Raw genomic sequence first — 19,363 nt, 5'->3', positions numbered from 1 at the left:
TATGCCAAGGTATTATTTTTATGTCATTTTAACATTTCATATATCCAGTATATAAAAAATGATTCAACTTTAACCTTTTTTAACTGTACTCGGGCCTGTTGTGAAAAGGGCCCAGGTGACGAACCACAGCGCTATCCGATGGATATTATCCTTATCCAGTGGATAAGTCGATGCTTTTATCCAATAAATTTATCCACTGGATAAGATTTATCCGTCGAATAGCGTTATTTACCCTTCGTACAACTGGGCCCAGATGGTTCTTTTGTTTTGATGATATAGGCTCACAGCACTTGCACGCGTCGCACGATACTCGTGTTTACGTTTGCTAATGAGCCAAACAACAGTAAGTTCCAAACGAAGCCCGTAGGAAGAGTTCAAAGTTGTGTTTCGCCCAACCAGAGTTGTCACACTGTAAAGTTCCCAGCTTGTGAACTAACATGACCTGGAAGTTTTTTGTTTTTCTTATACCTTGTAAGAGAAATAAAAATATTTTTTTCCTTCAACTGGTGACTCGCTTACGCTGATTTATATAGTGGTGATTTCCAAGGGAGTTGTTTAGGCGTTAACCGGCAAGACTTCAACAACTCACTAACTCATTATCACTTTGTCTGGAAAGAATCAAAGCTTTTCACCTGCTTTAGGGATAATATTTGGTCATTTCAATAGGTTAGAAAGTCCAACTTTTTAATATCCAAAAACCATTCAACGTTTAATTTCCTCACAAACAAAGTTCTCTCGATAGTAATATATAAACAACTCCAATTTATTTTTCAGATCATTTAATTCTATTCTTTGTGCAAATGATTGTCAGGAACAATAATTCAGAAATAAAATCTATAGATTTTAAATATAATTTATATAATGTACTTTTAGAATCCAGAAATTGTATTAATGCAACGGCTTGTCATCTGTTGTTAGTTTTCTATTGTATCTTTGGTCACGTAGCACTGCAATGGCTTTACTCTCAGCCAATCAAAATTACAACATCAGCATGTAAACAAACACTGAACGAATGAATGAAAACAACGCTTAATTCACAGACACGAAAAGAAAAAATTAAAATCACGAAATAAATTATATAATCAATGAATGAAGCTCAAGATCAATATTTTAGGTTTTAGAAACCCTACGATTTTTTTTCTTGATTTTTTTCTACACGTGTAGTTATTATAATACAGCTGAAACGTGGCTAGGATAAAATCAGAAAAAAACGTTTTCAAGCGTAAACACAAGTGTTTTGTTTTGCACGGAAAACGCTTAACTTAGATCAGCTATCTAGATATTTACATGGATTTTTTCATGTGTTTTTGAGACTTCCTCCAGTTCAAGGATCGAGGCGATCGATGTAGGTGTTCAATCCAACACACACATGGTATTTGATTATCAATCAATAGTGTATCGTCTTTCAATGACTCCAGGGTCCGTTGATTCAAAACTTCATTTGAGAAAGTAAAAGCTCTTGACTAATGTTCACCTCCTGAAAGACTTCCCGAAAATGTTCTTTTTCTGTAACTTCGCCCTTCGTCGTGCAGGTGAGCTCTGCCTGAATTCAGAGCTCGGTCTAGATGGACACTTGCAAAGTTTCTCGGGGCATCAAACAGGCTTTCTTCCGTCTCGTCTCTGGGGGATTTCGTAGCTTTATTCTCTTCTTCATTCTTATTAGTTTGCTTTTGTTCTTCGGGTTCTTCCTTGGCCTTTTCTTCTTCATCTTGTTTCTTTTCTTCTTCTCCTTGTTTCTTTTCTTCTTCGTACTTGTTTTGGGCTTCTTCAATATCTTCAGGCGAGTAATAACACTGCGAGCTGACTTTCCTGTGGAGACCTTTGGAGTACATGCTTTGCCATACTGTGTCCAAATCGTTTTTCTCGTGAGCCGCGTTATTTTCATACATTTTCCCAAGGTCTTGAACCATAGCTACACTTAGTTGAGTCATCGGCAAAGGTCTGTCTGTTAAAGACATCTTGAAGAATAATAGCTCTAAAGGTAGTACCGTCACACTTCTAATAACACAGGAAAACAGAATATTTGAGCAAATCAAACCCTCAAACCACTGTACTAGTTTTGGCGTTCAGACTAAACTTATTACAAAACGTTTGGTTTAACCGTCGTACGTCCTCTAATCCGACCTAAATACTGGATAATCAAAGTTCCGCCCAAATATCTGTTCTCTCTCGTAAGCTAGATCCTAGTAACTGAATCCATAAAGCGCCAGATCACGTTATTATTTATGTTTGACCACGTTGTCTACCAAATCATCTGTCCATAGCGCGATCGGATCACGTATCGTGATATTGGATTCCGAAATGGGACCGATAATTTTCCGAAGATTAGACGATTAGCTTGTCGGCCCTAGTCGAGTGAACATCAGACGGAAACAGAAGCATTAGTCATTTAAATAAACGTGCCAGATTTCATGCTTTGGCCGTATTTTCTATTATAGTATGAAAACCTTGGAATAAAATAGGCTGTCATCTCGAAGCTGGTTCAACAATACTGCTCTTGTAATCAATTCGTTGGGTAATTTTAGCATTTTTCCAATTTTGAACGTTTCTCCTTTTGCGGCTTTATGGAATTCATAAGGTAATTTCCATTTATCCTTCTAAGTTTTGCAATATGAAAACGTAACTCATACCCGACCTTTTTTGGTTCGCCGTTTCTAATCGGCCCAAACATAATGGCGGATTTTTGAATTTCGCTCGCCCCCTCCCCCCTCCCCCCTCCCCCCCGCGATTCCCTACTTCGGAAAATCCAGGCTACGCCCCTGAACTATCTGGCGGAGAAGGGAGACGAGAAGCGAAATGGATATTAGTGGTGTTCATGGCTGGATCGATCTCTAAGTCTAGTCATCCCTGAGGCAACGTGCTCGAGTCTAAACAACCATTCTTGCCATGCTTTCTATGTACATGAAATAATTATTTGTCATAACAATTCCCATGCATAAATTGACCACTCAAACCAAGGTTGAAAGTCATGAGATCTTAATTCTTAGATTTTCACTGACAATAGTCTAAGACCTAAAGGTCAGAATTCAATAACTGAATCATCTATGTTTTGACTTCAATATTTTAAACACAAAAACAAAACGTGATCGAAAATAAGTACGTGCTGACGTTGTCAAATAAAAAAACAGGTTAAAACTCAAAGACTTTCGATTCATCTGTTGCATGCCACTAAATCGCAAGTTTGACCTTCGCTTTCAGTCTACAAATCATGACCCATCATGATCAGAGCTAGAATTCCTCTCTGAAGCTGCGTGAAAATTCGCACGATTTTATTTACTTAGTAAGCACTGAACATAAGAACACGATCATATGATTTTTTAAAAATATATTTTCAGCCAAATAAAGTTTTAAGAGCACCCTTACGAAAAGAGATTAGACGGACCACGTGACGTATTGATTGACAGGTGATTAATGAACAGTAAAAATGCTCTATTATTTTCTGGTGGCGTCTCACGAAAGCTAAGACATAAATACCTGTGGTATTTTTTCAACTGCTTTGATCTAGCGAGTGTTTTCTTAACCAGCAGCCTTTTGTGAAGAAACGAGAAATAGAGAAATGTCGGGAACCCACCCACAGGAGGCCTAAGCTGTGTTTTCGTGGACGTGTCTATGTTTAAAGGTGATTTTGGAATTCTAATTAAAATAAATAGTAGTTTCGTGATAGTTTGGCCTTAGCTTGGTACTGGTAATTGTTGTGAACTCGAACGAATGCAAAGTGCAAAGGTAATAGATTTCAAATGATGGGAAAGGAAAAAAAATATTCTCTCGTGGGGAAAGGTAACACGCGCTGTAGATTTGTCATAAATACGTCGTAAAATGGATATATTTTTCCGTGTGGGATAAGTTGAGTGAATTCCATGATGGCTGTTTATTTACTTTAATCTTCCATACGTGACGACATCGGCAGATAATATCGCGCGTGCCAGTTTAATACTATCTATCGTGACAAGTTGAATACGTCATGCGGTCACAACAAGTTGACAAAACTATTTTGTTCAACAGGTCATTCACTTGGCTGGCAGGCGCGTCACGGTGTATAAGAAGTTTTTTTAGTTTGAGTTTTGTTTTGTTCAGTTTTTCTCTTTTTTATTTCCACGGTTAAATCATTATCATTTCGCCTCAAATTATATTTATTTTTTTAATGCACAAACAAAAATAATATCTATAAAGTGTGTGCGCGCAGTCGTCGTGGAGCGTAATTGAGATCTGCAATATGCATTGGATCTAAAAAAAAGGCTAAAAGTTTGGAAGGATCCTTCAGACTACACTCATTTTATAAAGTCATTGATTGTACCATGTCCTATTTCGGTCTCAGGTCCTATGTTCCAACAATTATGGCCCCGACCTATATAAGTGCTGCGTTATTATCCTTTGCAAGACTTACACATTCAAACAAATTAGTTGGCATTCTCGCGAGCCTACGCGACTGCACCCAAAGAAACCATGACATTCTTAGGCATGACCCCTCTCGGGATACCAGCCTCGTAGCTAAATGGGCCACCCTGGTTAAATAAAGTTTACATGTACATTAAAGTATGGGTAGAAATCACTGAAGCGCTTCCTTTTTCCTTTCGTAAAACCCCAAGGCATACATTTAATGGGTTGTTGTTACCCATTTTATCTTATTATGTATATTGAGTAAGCACAATTATCTAATTCAGAGCCAATAATAGACCAATTCAGTTATTTCTTCCTGGTCTACAGCACTACCAATGCTCCATTTCGGTCCAGTCGCGTAGGCAACGACCACGTTTCTTGAATTCACTGCATACGATTGCAAATTGCATACACTTACAAATACCAACAAAACTTCACCTTTTAAAATAGTAATTGCTATAGATATTTTTCAAAATAAAACATTAATGCATCCATAGCTATAACGAATGGCTCCACCTATTTTTAGTAACCGGATGCAATTTAAATTTCGCCTTACCCTACTCCCGTGCGCCATCAACTTGCGTACGCGCGCTCTTTCCGTTTATTGTTTTGGCCCCCCCCCCCCCCCCACCGGGTGTTTTCATCACTAAATACATTAATAACTCGCTAACGTTGCACCATAGCAAGACGGAGGTGACAAGAGAGTAGGGTAAAACCTCTAAATGCTAAGCAAACATCCTAACCATTTTGTACCATGTAATATACCTTCAATGAGAGTACTCGAGTGAAGTGCGCACATTAGTTCACTAACGCACAGCCGGGCAATGCAAGGACGACTACTCTCTTTGAGGAAAAATCAATAAAAGCTGCAAAATGGGCGTATGAAACCTCAACTAGTTTCAAATTTGCACACAATGAGCTTTAATGACGCTAAGCACATGGGAAAAAATCCAAACTGTTCTAGTTTTGCTCACAAAATGCGCTAATGCACAAGAACAGGTCGTAAACCGTTAGGGCTTACTCAATTCCTTAATTGAATATCACTGAAACATATAAAATGCGGTTTTAAAATCAGAAAAAGCCTTTGAGTTAGAATAATGATAACGCAATTGTAATTGCCCTATTTCACTATGACGTCACTGCTTGTTTATGTGGGGGATAGAATCGCCAAATCCAATAGAAAATTCAACAAAATTTGCTCCTAGCGAAACAGTTTAATCTAAAATGACCTGGTTTTCAGATATAATATGTATTAATATGTACTAAAAAATATCCTGAGCGTTTGCTGGCTATTCTACTTCTTTTCGTGGATTGATACGGGTTTTAGAACAATTTTCGGTGAATTTGCGTTGATTTGACCCCCTCCGACGACCATGATCCATTGCGTTTAAACAATAGATTGTTTTGATGTGACGTCATAGTGAAATAGGGCAATTGCGTGTACGTAAAAAAAGAGTATTGGTATAAGTAGTGCACTCCAACTAGCATTATAAATAAATCTTCTTTAGGTGTCACGATTCTCCCACCCCACCCCTTCCTGACCAATCTTAGCCACACCCAGACCGACCCAGACCTCCTTGCTTCTGGAGAGAACAAGATGGCGGAAAGAAGGCGGAAGTCGCTGCTCTGCATTTGTAGACCTTGATCGGCTTGTTTTACCCATGTTTTATCCATAACATGACGATTACAGCAAAGGTATCTTTCAAAGGGTTACCTAGTAAGTATACTGTATGATCAATGTATTTTTAAATGGTCTGTTAATCAGCAGCGAACAAACAATTTTGAGAATGTATTTTTGTTGCGATTTCTATGCTAAATTCTACCCATGCATTTGTTCGTAAAGTGATCTTATTTGCTAGCAAATAAGATCAAACTTTGTCTTTATTCTCAATCTTCGTCGGTAATAATATCTAACTGGCTGGAAATAACCATGGCTGCTTTTGATATCTTAGGTATGTAAAAAATATAAGTAAAACAGTACTTAGCTCACTAGTCATAAAACAATAGACCTCAAGCCTAGCTGGGTGTAATGTTTTGCCCATTTCAGACCACATGTCATTCCCTTGAGTATGATTTCATAGGCACTTCTTGATTGAAATTAACAAAAGAATTGCCAATAAAAATTAACTTGTTACGTAATGTTTAATAAACGAGCAGGAGTGCTTTATCGGGTATAAAACACGAGGCGCAGCCGAGTGGTTTTAGACCCGATAAAACACGATCTGAGAGTTTATTAAACGGCTTAAAAAACTCATGATGTATGTTCTCATACTATACCGAATTCTTTACGAAATGAACCAAGTTTGATAGAGAAAATCCAAGTTTATTGTTTTGCTTCATGAATTATTAATGAGTTTTTTAATGTATATTAGCCAACATGGCTGCCATGTCTTTGCTTATTTCACTCATTTTATCATATACTAGTATTAAGTGAAGCATAGGTGACATAGCAACCTGTGTTCAATGCCCAGACTCGTCATATAGGGTTCAAAATAGCAGCTGGATATTTCAGCATCTTCGCCAGCCATTGTCTAACCAAAAACACAAAAATATAATATACAAATAAAGTGATTCTGATCAATAAATTGTGACTATTTATCATTAAAATGTTTTACCCTCAAAAGGGAGCCTGTTTTGAAGGCTCAAAGTCTCGAAACATCCAATGATTTCTGTTTTTATTAAGAAAATTGAAAGAAGGCAGCTAAAAAAAATGAGCCACACCCAAAAAGCCTGCAAATTTCAGCATTTCCTGAAAAATTATTTTGAATCCTGGTCATATGTGAGTGGAATGAGATAAGATAATGAGCGAGATACAAGTTGAGTAGAGTTGAGTTAGAGTTAAGATTGAGTAAAGGTTGAGGTAAGGTTGAGTTAGTCCAAAAGCAAATTCTTGAACTAGAAGTAACTTTATAAACATGCCAACAACACTGACAACAGCAAAAAATTAAGATAAAAAACATTTGATTGACAGATCGTGAAAGTTTGATAAATTCATTCAATTTTGTTTCTTTTTTGCACAGAGGATCTCCTTTACTGGACTACATTCAATATTCTAACGACTCACTTATAGCAACTTATCGCTATTAAAAGAGGTTTACGAATTTTCTGTTCCCATATCACACAGCTGATTCTCTGGTCCACGGCTCTCCATTCTGACAATCATGACACAGGAAGCCCACACAATCTTCAACACGTGTTTTCAACTTAAAATTTTTCTCTCTGTTGTTGTTTTTAATTCAAACATAGTTGATCACTCAAATAACTTACTTAGTCACTGGTAAGCCAAATATCAATGCAAATTAAGCTATTTTGAAATTATATTTTCTTATCTCAATACTGATACACCACCCGGGAAAAAACTTGAGTGATCTTGATGCAACAAAGTCGTCAAAAAAGGTCGTCGAAAAGAGCAAAAAGATGCCACATTTTTTCCTTTCTTTTTTTTTTTTCCTTTTTCTTTTTCTTTTTTATTCTTATCTTTCTATTTTTTCTTTTCTTTGACTGCATCAAATAAACGGAATTTGTTTCATAGTACTTTTTTCGTTTTTATCCATTGCATGAATAATGATGTGGATATTGAAATAAATTTTATAAGATATAAGCTATTTAAAATGATTTTTTTAGTCTTCATATGCAAATTGATTCATATAAATGATAACATATTTTTTTGGCATTTTACAAAACATTTTACAAAATCAATTGTGGTTGCGTGGGCCTCCTGTGTTATAATTGTAAACATGGCGCAGGGTCGTGGACGTGAAGGTGTATTTATACAGTGTTTTAAAAATAAATACAAATGGTCATGACAATTTAGTAAACAATAAAGTGGAATAACAATACAAATAATGTACAAGTGTATGGTTGACCTGATGTAGTTGATAATTAAGTCATCGGATTTGGATTTAATATGCAGAGCTTCTTTTATCTTTAAGCTAAAATTAGTTAGTTAGCTTGATCTATAAATAAAAAAGACTCTGGAGAATTTGGGATCCGACATGTAGGGGAGTAGTCTCCCCCACAGCCGCTTTCAGTGTCGTCAGGCAACGCTTTTTCCCCCGAGTAGCTACTCAGGGGAGAAAGCGTGGCGTGACGAAACTGAAAGCGGCTGTGGGGGAGACTAGTAGGGGAGCTACTTAGATGTTTGTTTATGTGAGAACTCTTATCTGTCTATGGTGCTCATGAATGAGTGTTGAGAAATGCCTTGCCATTTCACTGACGTAACTGGCATTACAGCCAGGACAAACAAATTTATAGACCATGCATGAACAGAGACCACTGGGTATAATTTTAAGTCCTTCATCCTTATAATGAGTTAACCTAAAAGTTGCAAATTGAAAAATGTTTTACTTGGGATAATATTATTATTCAAATTCAAAAATTGTGATAAGAATGGGAAACAGTTTTTTAAGGAAAAATATTTTTTGCTGGTAAGCTGACATTATTTCCATGGTCACTATTACCAGTCTCTTTAATATCTTCCATGAATATGAATAGGATTGAAACACCACTGATATGCAACCAGTAAAAGTACTTAAAGAACTCTTTATTCTTTCAGAATAGTGAGAGATGAACGATGTCATCACACACCTCATACATATCAAAAATGTTATAGTTATGAAAATAGATTTTTAATAGACAAGGATACTTAAAAATGAAATCAAGTTTTTGAATTAACAGATCAAAAACAGTTTTCCGTGTTTGATACTCTGATCAAAACACTTGGGATGTTGGGAGAACACGAGAGGAGCGTAGGAAACCACGACGCGTAGCGGAGTGGTTTCCAGCTTCTCGAGTGTTCTCCCAACATCCCAAGTGTTTTGATCAGAGTATCAAACACAGAAAACTGTTTTTGATTTGTTTTATAAAATAACAAACGCGCGAAAAGATCGAAAAAAAGCAAAGTCTAAGTAAATTCTCCCTACGTGCCGTCTTATTCAAACTGACCAATGAGCGCGCGCGATAGATTAAAAATGACGATAGCGTGTTTTGATACTCTCATCAAACATGGTTTTCGACCAATCCTAGCGCGCGTAGTATCCCAATTATTTTTGAAATACTTTTTAAGACATAAAAAGCTTATTAAACAGCTAAGAGTGATGGCATTTAACCGGTGAAATTAAACAAAATCTGTTTTCTGGAATTTCTAACAGTCAAAATAAAATATGCAAAGAAACAATGCAATCAAAGACTGCTAAGGTGTATTTGACTAATATCTTTTGGGGGGGGGGGGGGGGTTAATTGAGTGCCATCACTCTTTTTTCGAAGCTTTTGTAAAAATGTTCCCCATTTACTAATTCTTTACAAAACCTACTTTTTTTTGATATCTTATTCAGGACTGTTTCTTGGTGGACCTGATCGACATCTAAATCAGTGATGGCAAAAAGTTCGGCCAGCTGGTACAAAGAAACAGATGAAAAAATCAACTACACCAAGCTTTGTAGGTTATTAGTCGATGGAGGCACACGAGCAGTTCGTTGTGTATTTGATGGCATACATACACCAGCTTTATTGAAAGCTGCCTTAATTACTAACAAGACAACACTACAAAAGCTGAAGAAACCAAAAGGGAGAGTATTGAATAACGAGCAATGGGACAAACTGTATCCACCAAGTGGGAGCAGTCCTATATCTGAAGATTTTGATATCACTTTACTGTTTGTTCTTCTAAGAAACATTTGTGGACTTACAGCACCAGCAACTGGATGGGATGTCTTACCACCGATAACAGATAACTCAATAGAGGCTAACCTAGCCAGGATAAAGTACTACAGGAACAATACAATAGCACACAAACCAAATACTGAAATAAATGATGCTGACTTTGAAAAACACTGGCAAGATATTTCATCTGCCCTACTGTCACTGGGTCTGAGGCAAGAGGACATTGATGATTTGAAGTCTGCTCCTTTGGGAGAGAAAGGCTACAACCAGTTACTCTATGACTGGTTTATATCAGATAAGGACATCAAAACACAGCTACAGGAAGTGAAGGCAGGCGCAGCAGACATCAAGTCAGACACAGGAGACCTCAAGTCAGACACGGCAGACCTAAAGTCAGACACAGCAGACCTAAAGTCATACACAGAAGACATCAAGTCAGAGACAGCTTTGATTCCTGGTATTCGAGAGGACATAAGTCATATGAAGAACTTTTACTCAAGTACACAACTTAAAGCTTCACTCATTAATCAACTTACCAAGTCTGACTTCAACAGCTTGATCAAATTCCTGTGTAAGTCTTTTCATCCAAACACTCGTCAATGGGTTCTGGATGAAGTCAAAACCTTTGTTTACGGAGATGAATCACAGCCATGTGAGATGATTGTGATCACAGCTGGTCCAGGTATGGGTAAATCAACTATTGCTGCTAAAATCTGTCAGACATATAAGGAACTTGGATGTCTTGCAGGATGCCACTTCTTTCAGTTTAGTAATTCTACGAGAAACGATCCAAGGTTGCTGTTGCAGTCCATAGCAAGTCAGATGTGTGACACTGTTCCTGGTTATGGAGAAGCTTTAGAAAGAAAACTGCACACAAATCTTGGCAAAGACATAAGTGACATGGACTGCGAGGGACTATTTACTGTCTTGCTGGAGGAACCATGCCAGAAGTTGAAGTTTAAAGACTCTTTTGTTTTCGTTTTGGATGCCATAGATGAATGCTGCAGTAATCTCAAGCATGAATTGCAAGACATCCTTAAAAACAAACTGTCTCTTTTACCATCATGGTTACGATTCGTGATAACTACAAGACCTCCTCCAAGCTTTAATGCAATCAAAGCAAAGAAAAGCATCTTCATTGATCCAAGAGATCCCAAAAATAAACTTGATATTGAGGTTTTTTTCAGAGCCAATCTCAGAGACATTGACGAAGAATCTAGGGTTATGGAACAGCTGGTTAAAGTATCGGGTGGTTTGTTCTTGGTGGCTTTTTTTCTAATTGATGAGATGCAGAGAGAGAACATTTTTTCGCCATCTGAATTAATGGTTATTTTTCCTCGTGGGCTTTCTTCGGTCTACGAAAAGTACTTTGAAAGATTAAGAACTGTTCTGTTGCCTTACATAACGGAAGAGGAAGGGTTTTTCAGGATGCTCGAAGCAGTTGTCGCATCAAAAAACCCAATTCCCTTGAAGATGATGTACAGCATTCTTGGCCTTAAGAGTGTTTCTGAGATCCTGCGTGGAAAAAGAAAAACAAGAAGCGATGCATTAAGCCAACTACACTCCTTGTTTCCTGTTGAGAATGACCACGTAAGCGTATTTCACAAAACCGTGGTTGATTTTTTGATTCTTGAAGAGAAAGAGCAAGATTTCAATATTTCTGTGGGGAAGATGAGTAAGAACGGCGGAGAAAAGCTTTCAGATGAAGCTGCATATATACAGGGTGTAAGTATTAAAGTACCTGATTCCAGAAGTCATGAAGAAGGCGAAAGTCTTGCCACACGAAACGAGAAAAGAGATCATAATAAACCTTTGAATACAGTTTGTACTGAGGAGCCACCCAAAAATCACGACTTCGAAGTCAGTACAGATGACGGGAATAAAGTACTTGTCAATCAGTGTTACGAAGTCCTGAGTGACATACTTAATGGGAAAAAAGATCTGAATAAACCTTTGGATCTGACAGACAGCGAGGAATATGCCTTACGATTTGCATGGCTTCCTTCTACAGATACATTGCTTACCAAGGAAAAAAATTACCAAAAGCTTAGAAATTACTATACTTTTGTTGCATATACATTCTCCGATCTTTTTAACAAAAGGGATGCTGATAAAATTTCAGACAAACTACTACGTGACACAATCAGTCAGATTATTGGTTGCTTTAAAGACAAACACGATAAAGAATCGTGCCCCTTTCGTACCAATCCAAATTTTGGTTGCTGTATTGAAATGGTGCTTAATGCAGTATGTGAAAGGAACGGGAGTGAGACAGAGACATCGCAAAATCCACTCACAGTTCTTAAAAAACATAATTTGTCTTATTTTCTGAGGGAAAGTATTGCTGTTGATCCACGTGCAGAGGAAAATCAGACAGTTTCGCAAACTCTTGCATGTGAAAATGGATTTGTATTGTCGTTAACAAATGGAAGGAACACTGAAATACACATGTACCAGCTGAATGGAACATACGTGGCTAAAACGTCTTTTCAGGGGAATAGAAAAATTATTTTGTCGTCTAATTATCGTTTCATTGTGGTCATTGAAGAAATGGTAAAAGGAGAGATCGAGATATTAGATGCGACAACATTGGACCTGGTATCTAGCTTTCAGTCTCCCAATGTCATCAGATCATACCACGTGTATGGCAATCAACCTTGGTATATTGTTATTAGATGCTTCAATAACAAGATCTACGTGATGGAAGGAGAAACAGGGCAAATGAGTAGTGCCCCTATTGCAGTTGATCAATATGTTGACGTCATAGCTGTCAGTGCATTGGGTCATATTTTGCTTGGTGAGACATGGAAGAGTAGTAGCTCAAAGAATGCTGAAGCAATGTTTACAGATGACGATGGTAACTTTTTGGAAGAAATTCATTGGCAATGGCCTGTAACTAAAACTGTAGTAAACAACGTAGTCATACGATATCATAGGCTGATTCTCTTTCACCTTCCAAAGTCCGAGAAAAGGGTCCCTATCTACCCTCGTAAAACAAATCATTGCACATGTTCAGTCAATAGGCAATACGTTACTCTCGACTGTGGAAGCACCTTTTCTGACGATGGAGAACTTCTTGCCTTTATTTACAAATGTTCCATCTTCATCTTTGAGACGTCAAGCAATTCACTGTATCAACAGGTTTACATTGGACCTGGTTTTGCTGGTCATCCAAATAAGATTGTCTTCTTTTCTGCAACTTATGTCGTCATAAGTAATTCCCGTAGAATTGCGTTCATAAACATCAAAACAAATAAAATTGAACACAGATTCTTTATGCAGGATTGCCAAGAATTTCATTTTGTTCCAAGAAAGCAGGGGGAACCATTTACTTTGATAGGATTTTTCGAAATACCATCTTTAACAAAATACGAGCTTTATAATTTAATGTAAATGAAAAAACTTCAAATTTCATCGATACCCTGAAACAACACTGAAACAAAATTTAGAGTTTAGAGTTTGTTATCCAAGATAATATTAGTACTGGTAAGTTATAAAGACATCATGTTATAAAGGACACAAGTATATGAAAATGGGTATTGCATGATATAGATTGTAGAGTTTGTTATCCAAGATAATATAAGTAGTGGTATGGTATAAAGACATCATGTTATAATGGACACAAGTATATTAAAATGGGTATTGCATGATATAGATTGTAGAGTTTTTTATTCAAGATAATATTAGTAGTGGTATGGTATAAAGACAACATGTTATAATGGACACAAGTATATGAAAATGGGTATTGCATGATATAGATTGTAGAGTTTTTTATTCAAGATAATATTAGTAGTGGTAAGGTATAAAGACAACGTTATAATTTACACATGTATATGACAATGGGTATTTCATGATATACATGTAGATTGTAGAGTTTTTTATCCAAGATAATATTAGTAGTGGTAAGGTATAAAGACATCATGTTATAAAGGACACATGTATATGACAATGGGTATAGTGCATAATGTAGATTGTAGAGATAAACAGATAAGATAAGTAATAATAATAAGTTAGCAAGGCAATATGTTAGTAGAATAGTACATAAATCTCAGTGCAACGGACGGATACAATAAGGACTTAAATTAAAGAAAAGTTCCAGATCCAACTTGTTGTATCATAATGCTTGCTACACCAGCACTTATTATTTAGGTCTACTATTGCACATAATCGTTATTTTTGTGGCATGAAAAGGAATCAGAATGCCGGATTAAAGTATGCAGAGGAACGCCAGAGGTATCCCGTAATACACAGCGCCGTAAATGCTTTCGGGAGCTTTGGGGAGGAGAGAGGGGGGGGGGGGGGGGGGGGGTTTTGTCTAACTTCCTGATCCAGTTTCCAATATAGTTTTTATTTCCAAGCACATGGTATTTAATACTCGTAATCCCCACCTTGTGTTACAAGTTGTTTCGATGCATGTTTTATTGATGACACCAAGTTTTCTCGGAAATTTTACCGGTACTGAAAATGGAACAACCAAAAGTTTCACTTTTTAGTTCCAGGTTTTAGTTTTTAGTCATTATTAAGATCAGTTACTGTTAATTTTAGTGCGAGGTTCAGATGAATCCAGAATCCCATGCAGAGAAGATGGCGACGAGCTCATTGTTTCTAAGCAAAATGAGAAAGTATTCTATAAGTAGCGTTTATTTATTTATTAGTAATCAAGAGTAGTAACGATGATAATGCTACAACGTTGACAACACCAAAACTATAGTACGTCTAATCTCAGTGGTGTGGGATGCAGCGTGTTCATCATCTTTAGAATCATTACATATGCATGGCAGGAAGTTCGGCCAGCTGGTACAAAGAAACAGATGAAAAAATCAACTACACCAAGCTTTGTAGGTTATTAGTCGATGGAGGCACACGAGCAGTTCGTTGTGTATTTGATGGCATACATACACCAGCTTTATTGAAAGCTGCCTTAATTACTAACAAGACAACACTACAAAAGCTGAAGAAACCAAAAGGGAGAGTATTGAATAACGAGCAATGGGACAAACTGTATCCACCAAGTGGGAGCAGTCCTATATCTGAAGATTTTGATATCACTTTACTGTTTGTTCTTCTAAGAAACATTTGTGGACTTACAGCACCAGCAACTGGATGGGATGTCTTACCACCGATAACAGATAACTCAATAGAGGCTAACCTAGCCAGGATAAAGTACTACAGGAACAATACAATAGCACACAAACCAAATACTGAAATAAATGATGCTGACTTTGAAAAACACTGGCAAGATATTTCATCTGCCCTACTGTCACTGGGTCTGAGGCAAGAGGACATTGATGATTTGAAGTCTGCTCCTTTGGGAGAGAAAGGCTACAACCAGTTACTCTATGACTGGTTTATATCAGATAAGGACATCAAAACACAGCTTGTGGATCTGAAGCTAGCCACAGAAGAAATCAAGTCAGACACAACTTTGATACGTGCCATCAAAGATGACATCAGTGAATTGAAGGGCCTTTTAGTACACGAGCAAAATCAACAAATTGCGAAACTCGCCAAGGAAGAATTCAGTAAATTAATTGAGTCTTTGTGCACGTACTTTTACCCAAACACTCGTCAGTGGATTTTAGATCAAATCAAGTCCCATGTTGACTGTGACCAACCAGAATCATGTGCATTGCAGATCACGGCTGGTCCAGGTATGGGTAAGTCAGTCATTGCTGCTAAGACTTGCCAGATGTACAAGAATCGTGGGTGTCTTGCAGGATGTCACTTCTTTCAGTTTAGTAATTCTACGAGAAACAATCCAAGGTTGATGTTGCAGTCCATTGCAAGACAGATGTGCGACACTATTCCTGGTTATCGAAAGGCCTTAGAAAGCAAGTTGCGAACAGATCTTGGGAGAAATATTTCAGAATTAAAGTGTGAAGAACTGTTCACCGTGTTGTTTGAAGAGCCACTGCAGAAGCTCCAGCTTGCTGACTTGAATTTTGTTATCGTTTTGGATGCCATAGATGAGTGCTGTAGTCAATGGAAATATGAATTACAAGAAGTGCTAAGAAACAAATTATCGCTTTTACCTTCATGGATACGATGCATTCTTACCACCAGACCACCACCAAGTTTCTCTGCCCTTGCAGAGGCTAAAACCATCTTTATTAGCCCGTGCGACTCGGAAAACAAACGGGACCTTTCGATTTATCTCGATGCTAATTTGAAAAAGTTGTATGGAGACGTCGAAGAGAATTCGTCTGTCACAGAAGAACTTTTGGAAACTTCGAAAGGGTTGTTCTTGGTAGCCTTCTTTGTCTTAGATTATCTGCGAAAACAGAAAGTTGTTGAACCGTCTAATGTCAAGAAAATCTTTCTCAATGGACTCTCTTCTGTTTATGAAAGATACTTTAAGCGTATCAAAGAGGAAATTATGCCCTACATTGCTGAAGAAGAGAGCTTCTACAAGATGCTCGAGGCAGTTGTCGCATCAAGGTTTCCACTTCCTATTCAAATGTTCTACAGTATCTTAGGTCTTAAGCCTGACCGTGATATCCCTCGCGCAGAAAGGAAAGCAAAGAAAGATGCGTTGAACTCTCTTCATTCGTTGTTTCCTGTTGAAAACGACAATGTAACAGCATTTCACAAGTCAGTTGTTGATTGGTTGACTTTTCGAGAAGATGAAGAACACGACTTCAGTGTTCGTGTAGAAGACGGGAATAAAGTACTTGTCAATCAGTGTTACGATGTACTGAGTGACATACGACATGGAGAAAAGAATCTGAATAAACCGTTGAGTCTTACAGACAGTGAGAAATACGTCTTAGGGTTTTTGACGAGTCAAGAGAGTTACAGTTTCGAATATGAAAAGCCTGAGATGCTGGAGACATATTTTATCTTAAGCGCATTTCTATGCTATGAAGGAGAGTACGGACCTTTTTGTGAAACTTGTACAATACCTGCACTTTCAGACAAATTTAATCACATCTATCGCCAGGCTAAGCTGTCTTCTTTAATGTGTCTTGGGGATCCTAAAGCAGGTTCAAACGTTTCCAACTATTTCCATGTTTCCAACTTTGCACTTGCCTTGGAGTTTTGCCTCCATGCAGCAAATCTGTTTGGCGCTAGAGAAACGAATATTAGTATGTCCTCCAAGCCAATTGACTTGCTTAAGCAGTACCAGTTGACTTATTTCGACGTGGAAAAACTACCCATTCCAACACAAGAAGAACGAGGATCTACCTTTGAAGTTGTTGCAAGTATAAACGGATTTCTCCTGGTAGAAAAAGGAAAGCAAAAAACCGTATTAATGAATTATCAACTGGATGGAAAATGCTTGGGTGCAAAATGCTTTCCTGGAGAAGTGAACGTTCTTATGTCTCCTAACTACCGTTTCGCGGTGGTTGTTGACGCTCGAATACATGAAGTGATAGATATGAAGACATTGGAACTGGTAACGAGCTACGAATGGCCCAGTGTCATCAAATCATGTCACGTGTTTGGTGATCAGCCTTGGTATATTGTAGTTAGTTTACTAAATGGCAAAACCCACGTCATACACGGAGAAACATGCCGACCTCAACAAACAACAAAAGGCGATTATTTGGAAGATATAGATGTAATTTGCGTCGGTTATTCTGGTCATTTCGTACTGAGACATTATATGGACAAATTCCTCAAACGCGCTGCTGAAACATCAAATGCTGATGGAACTAAACTCAAACTGTATTACCGTAAATTTTATTTAAGTCACTTCACACATCCCAACTACCTTCCCAAGGAAATACGTTACAAATGGCATGCCGAAATCGGAGGAGGCTTGACGTTTTCTAGCGATGGCCTATTTCTTGCATTCTTCTGGTACGATTCAATTTTTGTTGTCAGAACATTAGACGGTTCACTTCATAAGCGAGTATGGTTGTCTCGTAGCATGGCAATTCACGACGCTAAATTTTTGCTCGTCTCTGAGGCATTAATTATCCTACACTTTTTCACTAGTCTTCTGGGAGCCGTTGTTGTGATCAGTTTAAAAACCAGTGAAATTAAGCACATGTTTTGTGTTCCTCAAGACATTGGGAACCTTCATGTTATACCACCAAGACAAGGAGAACAACTGACCTTGCTAACGGATTACGACGAGGAAAGCAAATGCATATCAAAATACGTGTTCCAAAATTTAGATATGTAGGACGTCTCTTACCTCTGCGCTTCAGCATTTGATTTCACCTGAGATGATTGACTCTATTTCTGACTCCGAGGGCTTTTTCAATTTCTGTTTTCTCCTTCCTCATCTCAATTAAACGTACCCTAGTTAACTCAAACTGAGCTGTGCTCTTGGGTCTTTATGGACTGTGTAGCGGTACTGCGCTTTCACATTGCTTTTAGTTCGACGCGATGGTGAATAGCGATATTTTTCTCTTTTTCTTCAATAACTGATGATGTCAATAACTGAAGAGAGAATTGAAAGCGCGTAAATATAATTGGTCATAAAAAGGATTTGACTCAATACGTCCAATACCAATAACATTGTAGAACAACGCAGCTTTAAATGATCTTTTGCTTAAAAATAGTGGCGCCTATGTTGTCCAGTGCTACAAATACCCAATATTCCAAATTCCTTTTACTATTATTTTTTTTAAAACACGCTCTGCAATTTTCCTTGACGCCGACAATAGAATAAAGGCCCAAAGAAAATTGGAGCGTGCATCGCGCGCAGGGTACACGACTTGGCGCAACGCAATCGAATTAGCCGTTTACCTTGGATGTATTGTAATAGACGCCGTCTCCAAGTATATTTCAAGTTTAAATCAGCAATGGAAATTTATTTTCATTTGAAACTACATTTTTAAGTTCGAAGTTACTGTACAAAGAACAGACAAAATAAGACTATGAATGACATTTTTATTAGATTTGTTACTGTTGCCTGTTAAAAAGATTATCGTATGTCCGTAATTTTGCTATCACAAAATCTTGTTGAATAAAGTGATTTTTGAATAAACGGCGCAGCTGGATCACGAGAAATTAAATAAACGCCGCGGCGTCTATTCGAGTAAATACGGTATACTTAGCAGTTATTCGCCGAAGGCGAAGTGAATATCGGGAATATTCACTGAGCCTGAGGATTGTTTTAGCATATACAAACTTGTGTACAGAGTAACTTATTTTTATATACAATAATTCAATAAAAACAAACAAACAGAGACTTGCAGTTTGCGTGACAAATTCACGCAAAACTTATAGCAAAACTTTTAGGCCATACTTCGTTGCCTTTTTAGTATTGTTAGGAATGGCATTTACTTACTTTCTTGTCGGCAGATGCCATTTTGTTGCCGACTCAATATTCCGAGATTCAGAGGTGAATATCGTACAATATTCGCCTCCA

At 37.6% G+C, this 19,363-nt stretch overlaps 2 protein-coding genes across 2 annotated transcripts; one reads left to right on the top strand and one right to left on the bottom strand.

Moving 5' to 3' along the window:
* Positions 1 to 762: 762 nt before the first annotated feature.
* LOC116292753 (uncharacterized) lies at positions 763 to 2,207 on the bottom strand. The gene has a single exon (XM_031700105.2). It carries the CDS (start codon positions 1,956 to 1,958, stop codon positions 1,464 to 1,466), a length of 495 nt encoding a protein of 164 aa, XP_031555965.1. The 5' UTR covers positions 1,959 to 2,207; the 3' UTR covers positions 763 to 1,463.
* Positions 2,208 to 5,462: 3,255 nt separating this feature from the next.
* Positions 5,463 to 19,174, top strand: LOC116292746 (uncharacterized). The gene is made up of 4 exons (XM_089034009.1): positions 5,463 to 6,094; positions 9,711 to 13,429; positions 14,584 to 14,660; positions 14,798 to 19,174. Exons 2-4 carry the CDS (start codon positions 9,751 to 9,753, stop codon positions 18,167 to 18,169), a joined length of 7,128 nt encoding a protein of 2,375 aa, XP_088890135.1. The 5' UTR covers positions 5,463 to 6,094; positions 9,711 to 9,750; the 3' UTR covers positions 18,170 to 19,174.
* The last annotated feature ends 189 nt before the right edge of the window (positions 19,175 to 19,363 follow it).

Source organism: Actinia tenebrosa, unplaced genomic scaffold (assembly GCF_029948245.1).
Source record: "Actinia tenebrosa isolate PJP-AT-01 unplaced genomic scaffold, QUT_ActTen_1.0 PGA_scaffold2__45_contigs__length_23673736, whole genome shotgun sequence".
In the NCBI taxonomy this organism is placed as follows: domain Eukaryota; kingdom Metazoa; phylum Cnidaria; class Anthozoa; order Actiniaria; family Actiniidae; genus Actinia; species Actinia tenebrosa.
This window is presented reverse-complemented; position numbering and strand designations above follow the sequence as displayed.

Bases quoted from the DNA above. Each gene is read 5' to 3' on its own strand.
- LOC116292753 (XM_031700105.2), bottom strand. From the start codon at position 1,958: ATGTCTTTAACAGACAGACCTTTGCCGATGACTCAACTAAGTGTAGCT.
- LOC116292746 (XM_089034009.1), top strand. From the start codon at position 9,751: ATGGCAAAAAGTTCGGCCAGCTGGTACAAAGAAACAGATGAAAAAATC. The intron at 13,430-14,583 runs AAATGAAAAAAC...TGTTAATTTTAG, and splicing joins CGAGCTTTATAATTTAATGT to TGCGAGGTTCAGATGAATCC. The intron at 14,661-14,797 runs GTATTCTATAAG...CATCATCTTTAG, and splicing joins TTTCTAAGCAAAATGAGAAA to AATCATTACATATGCATGGC.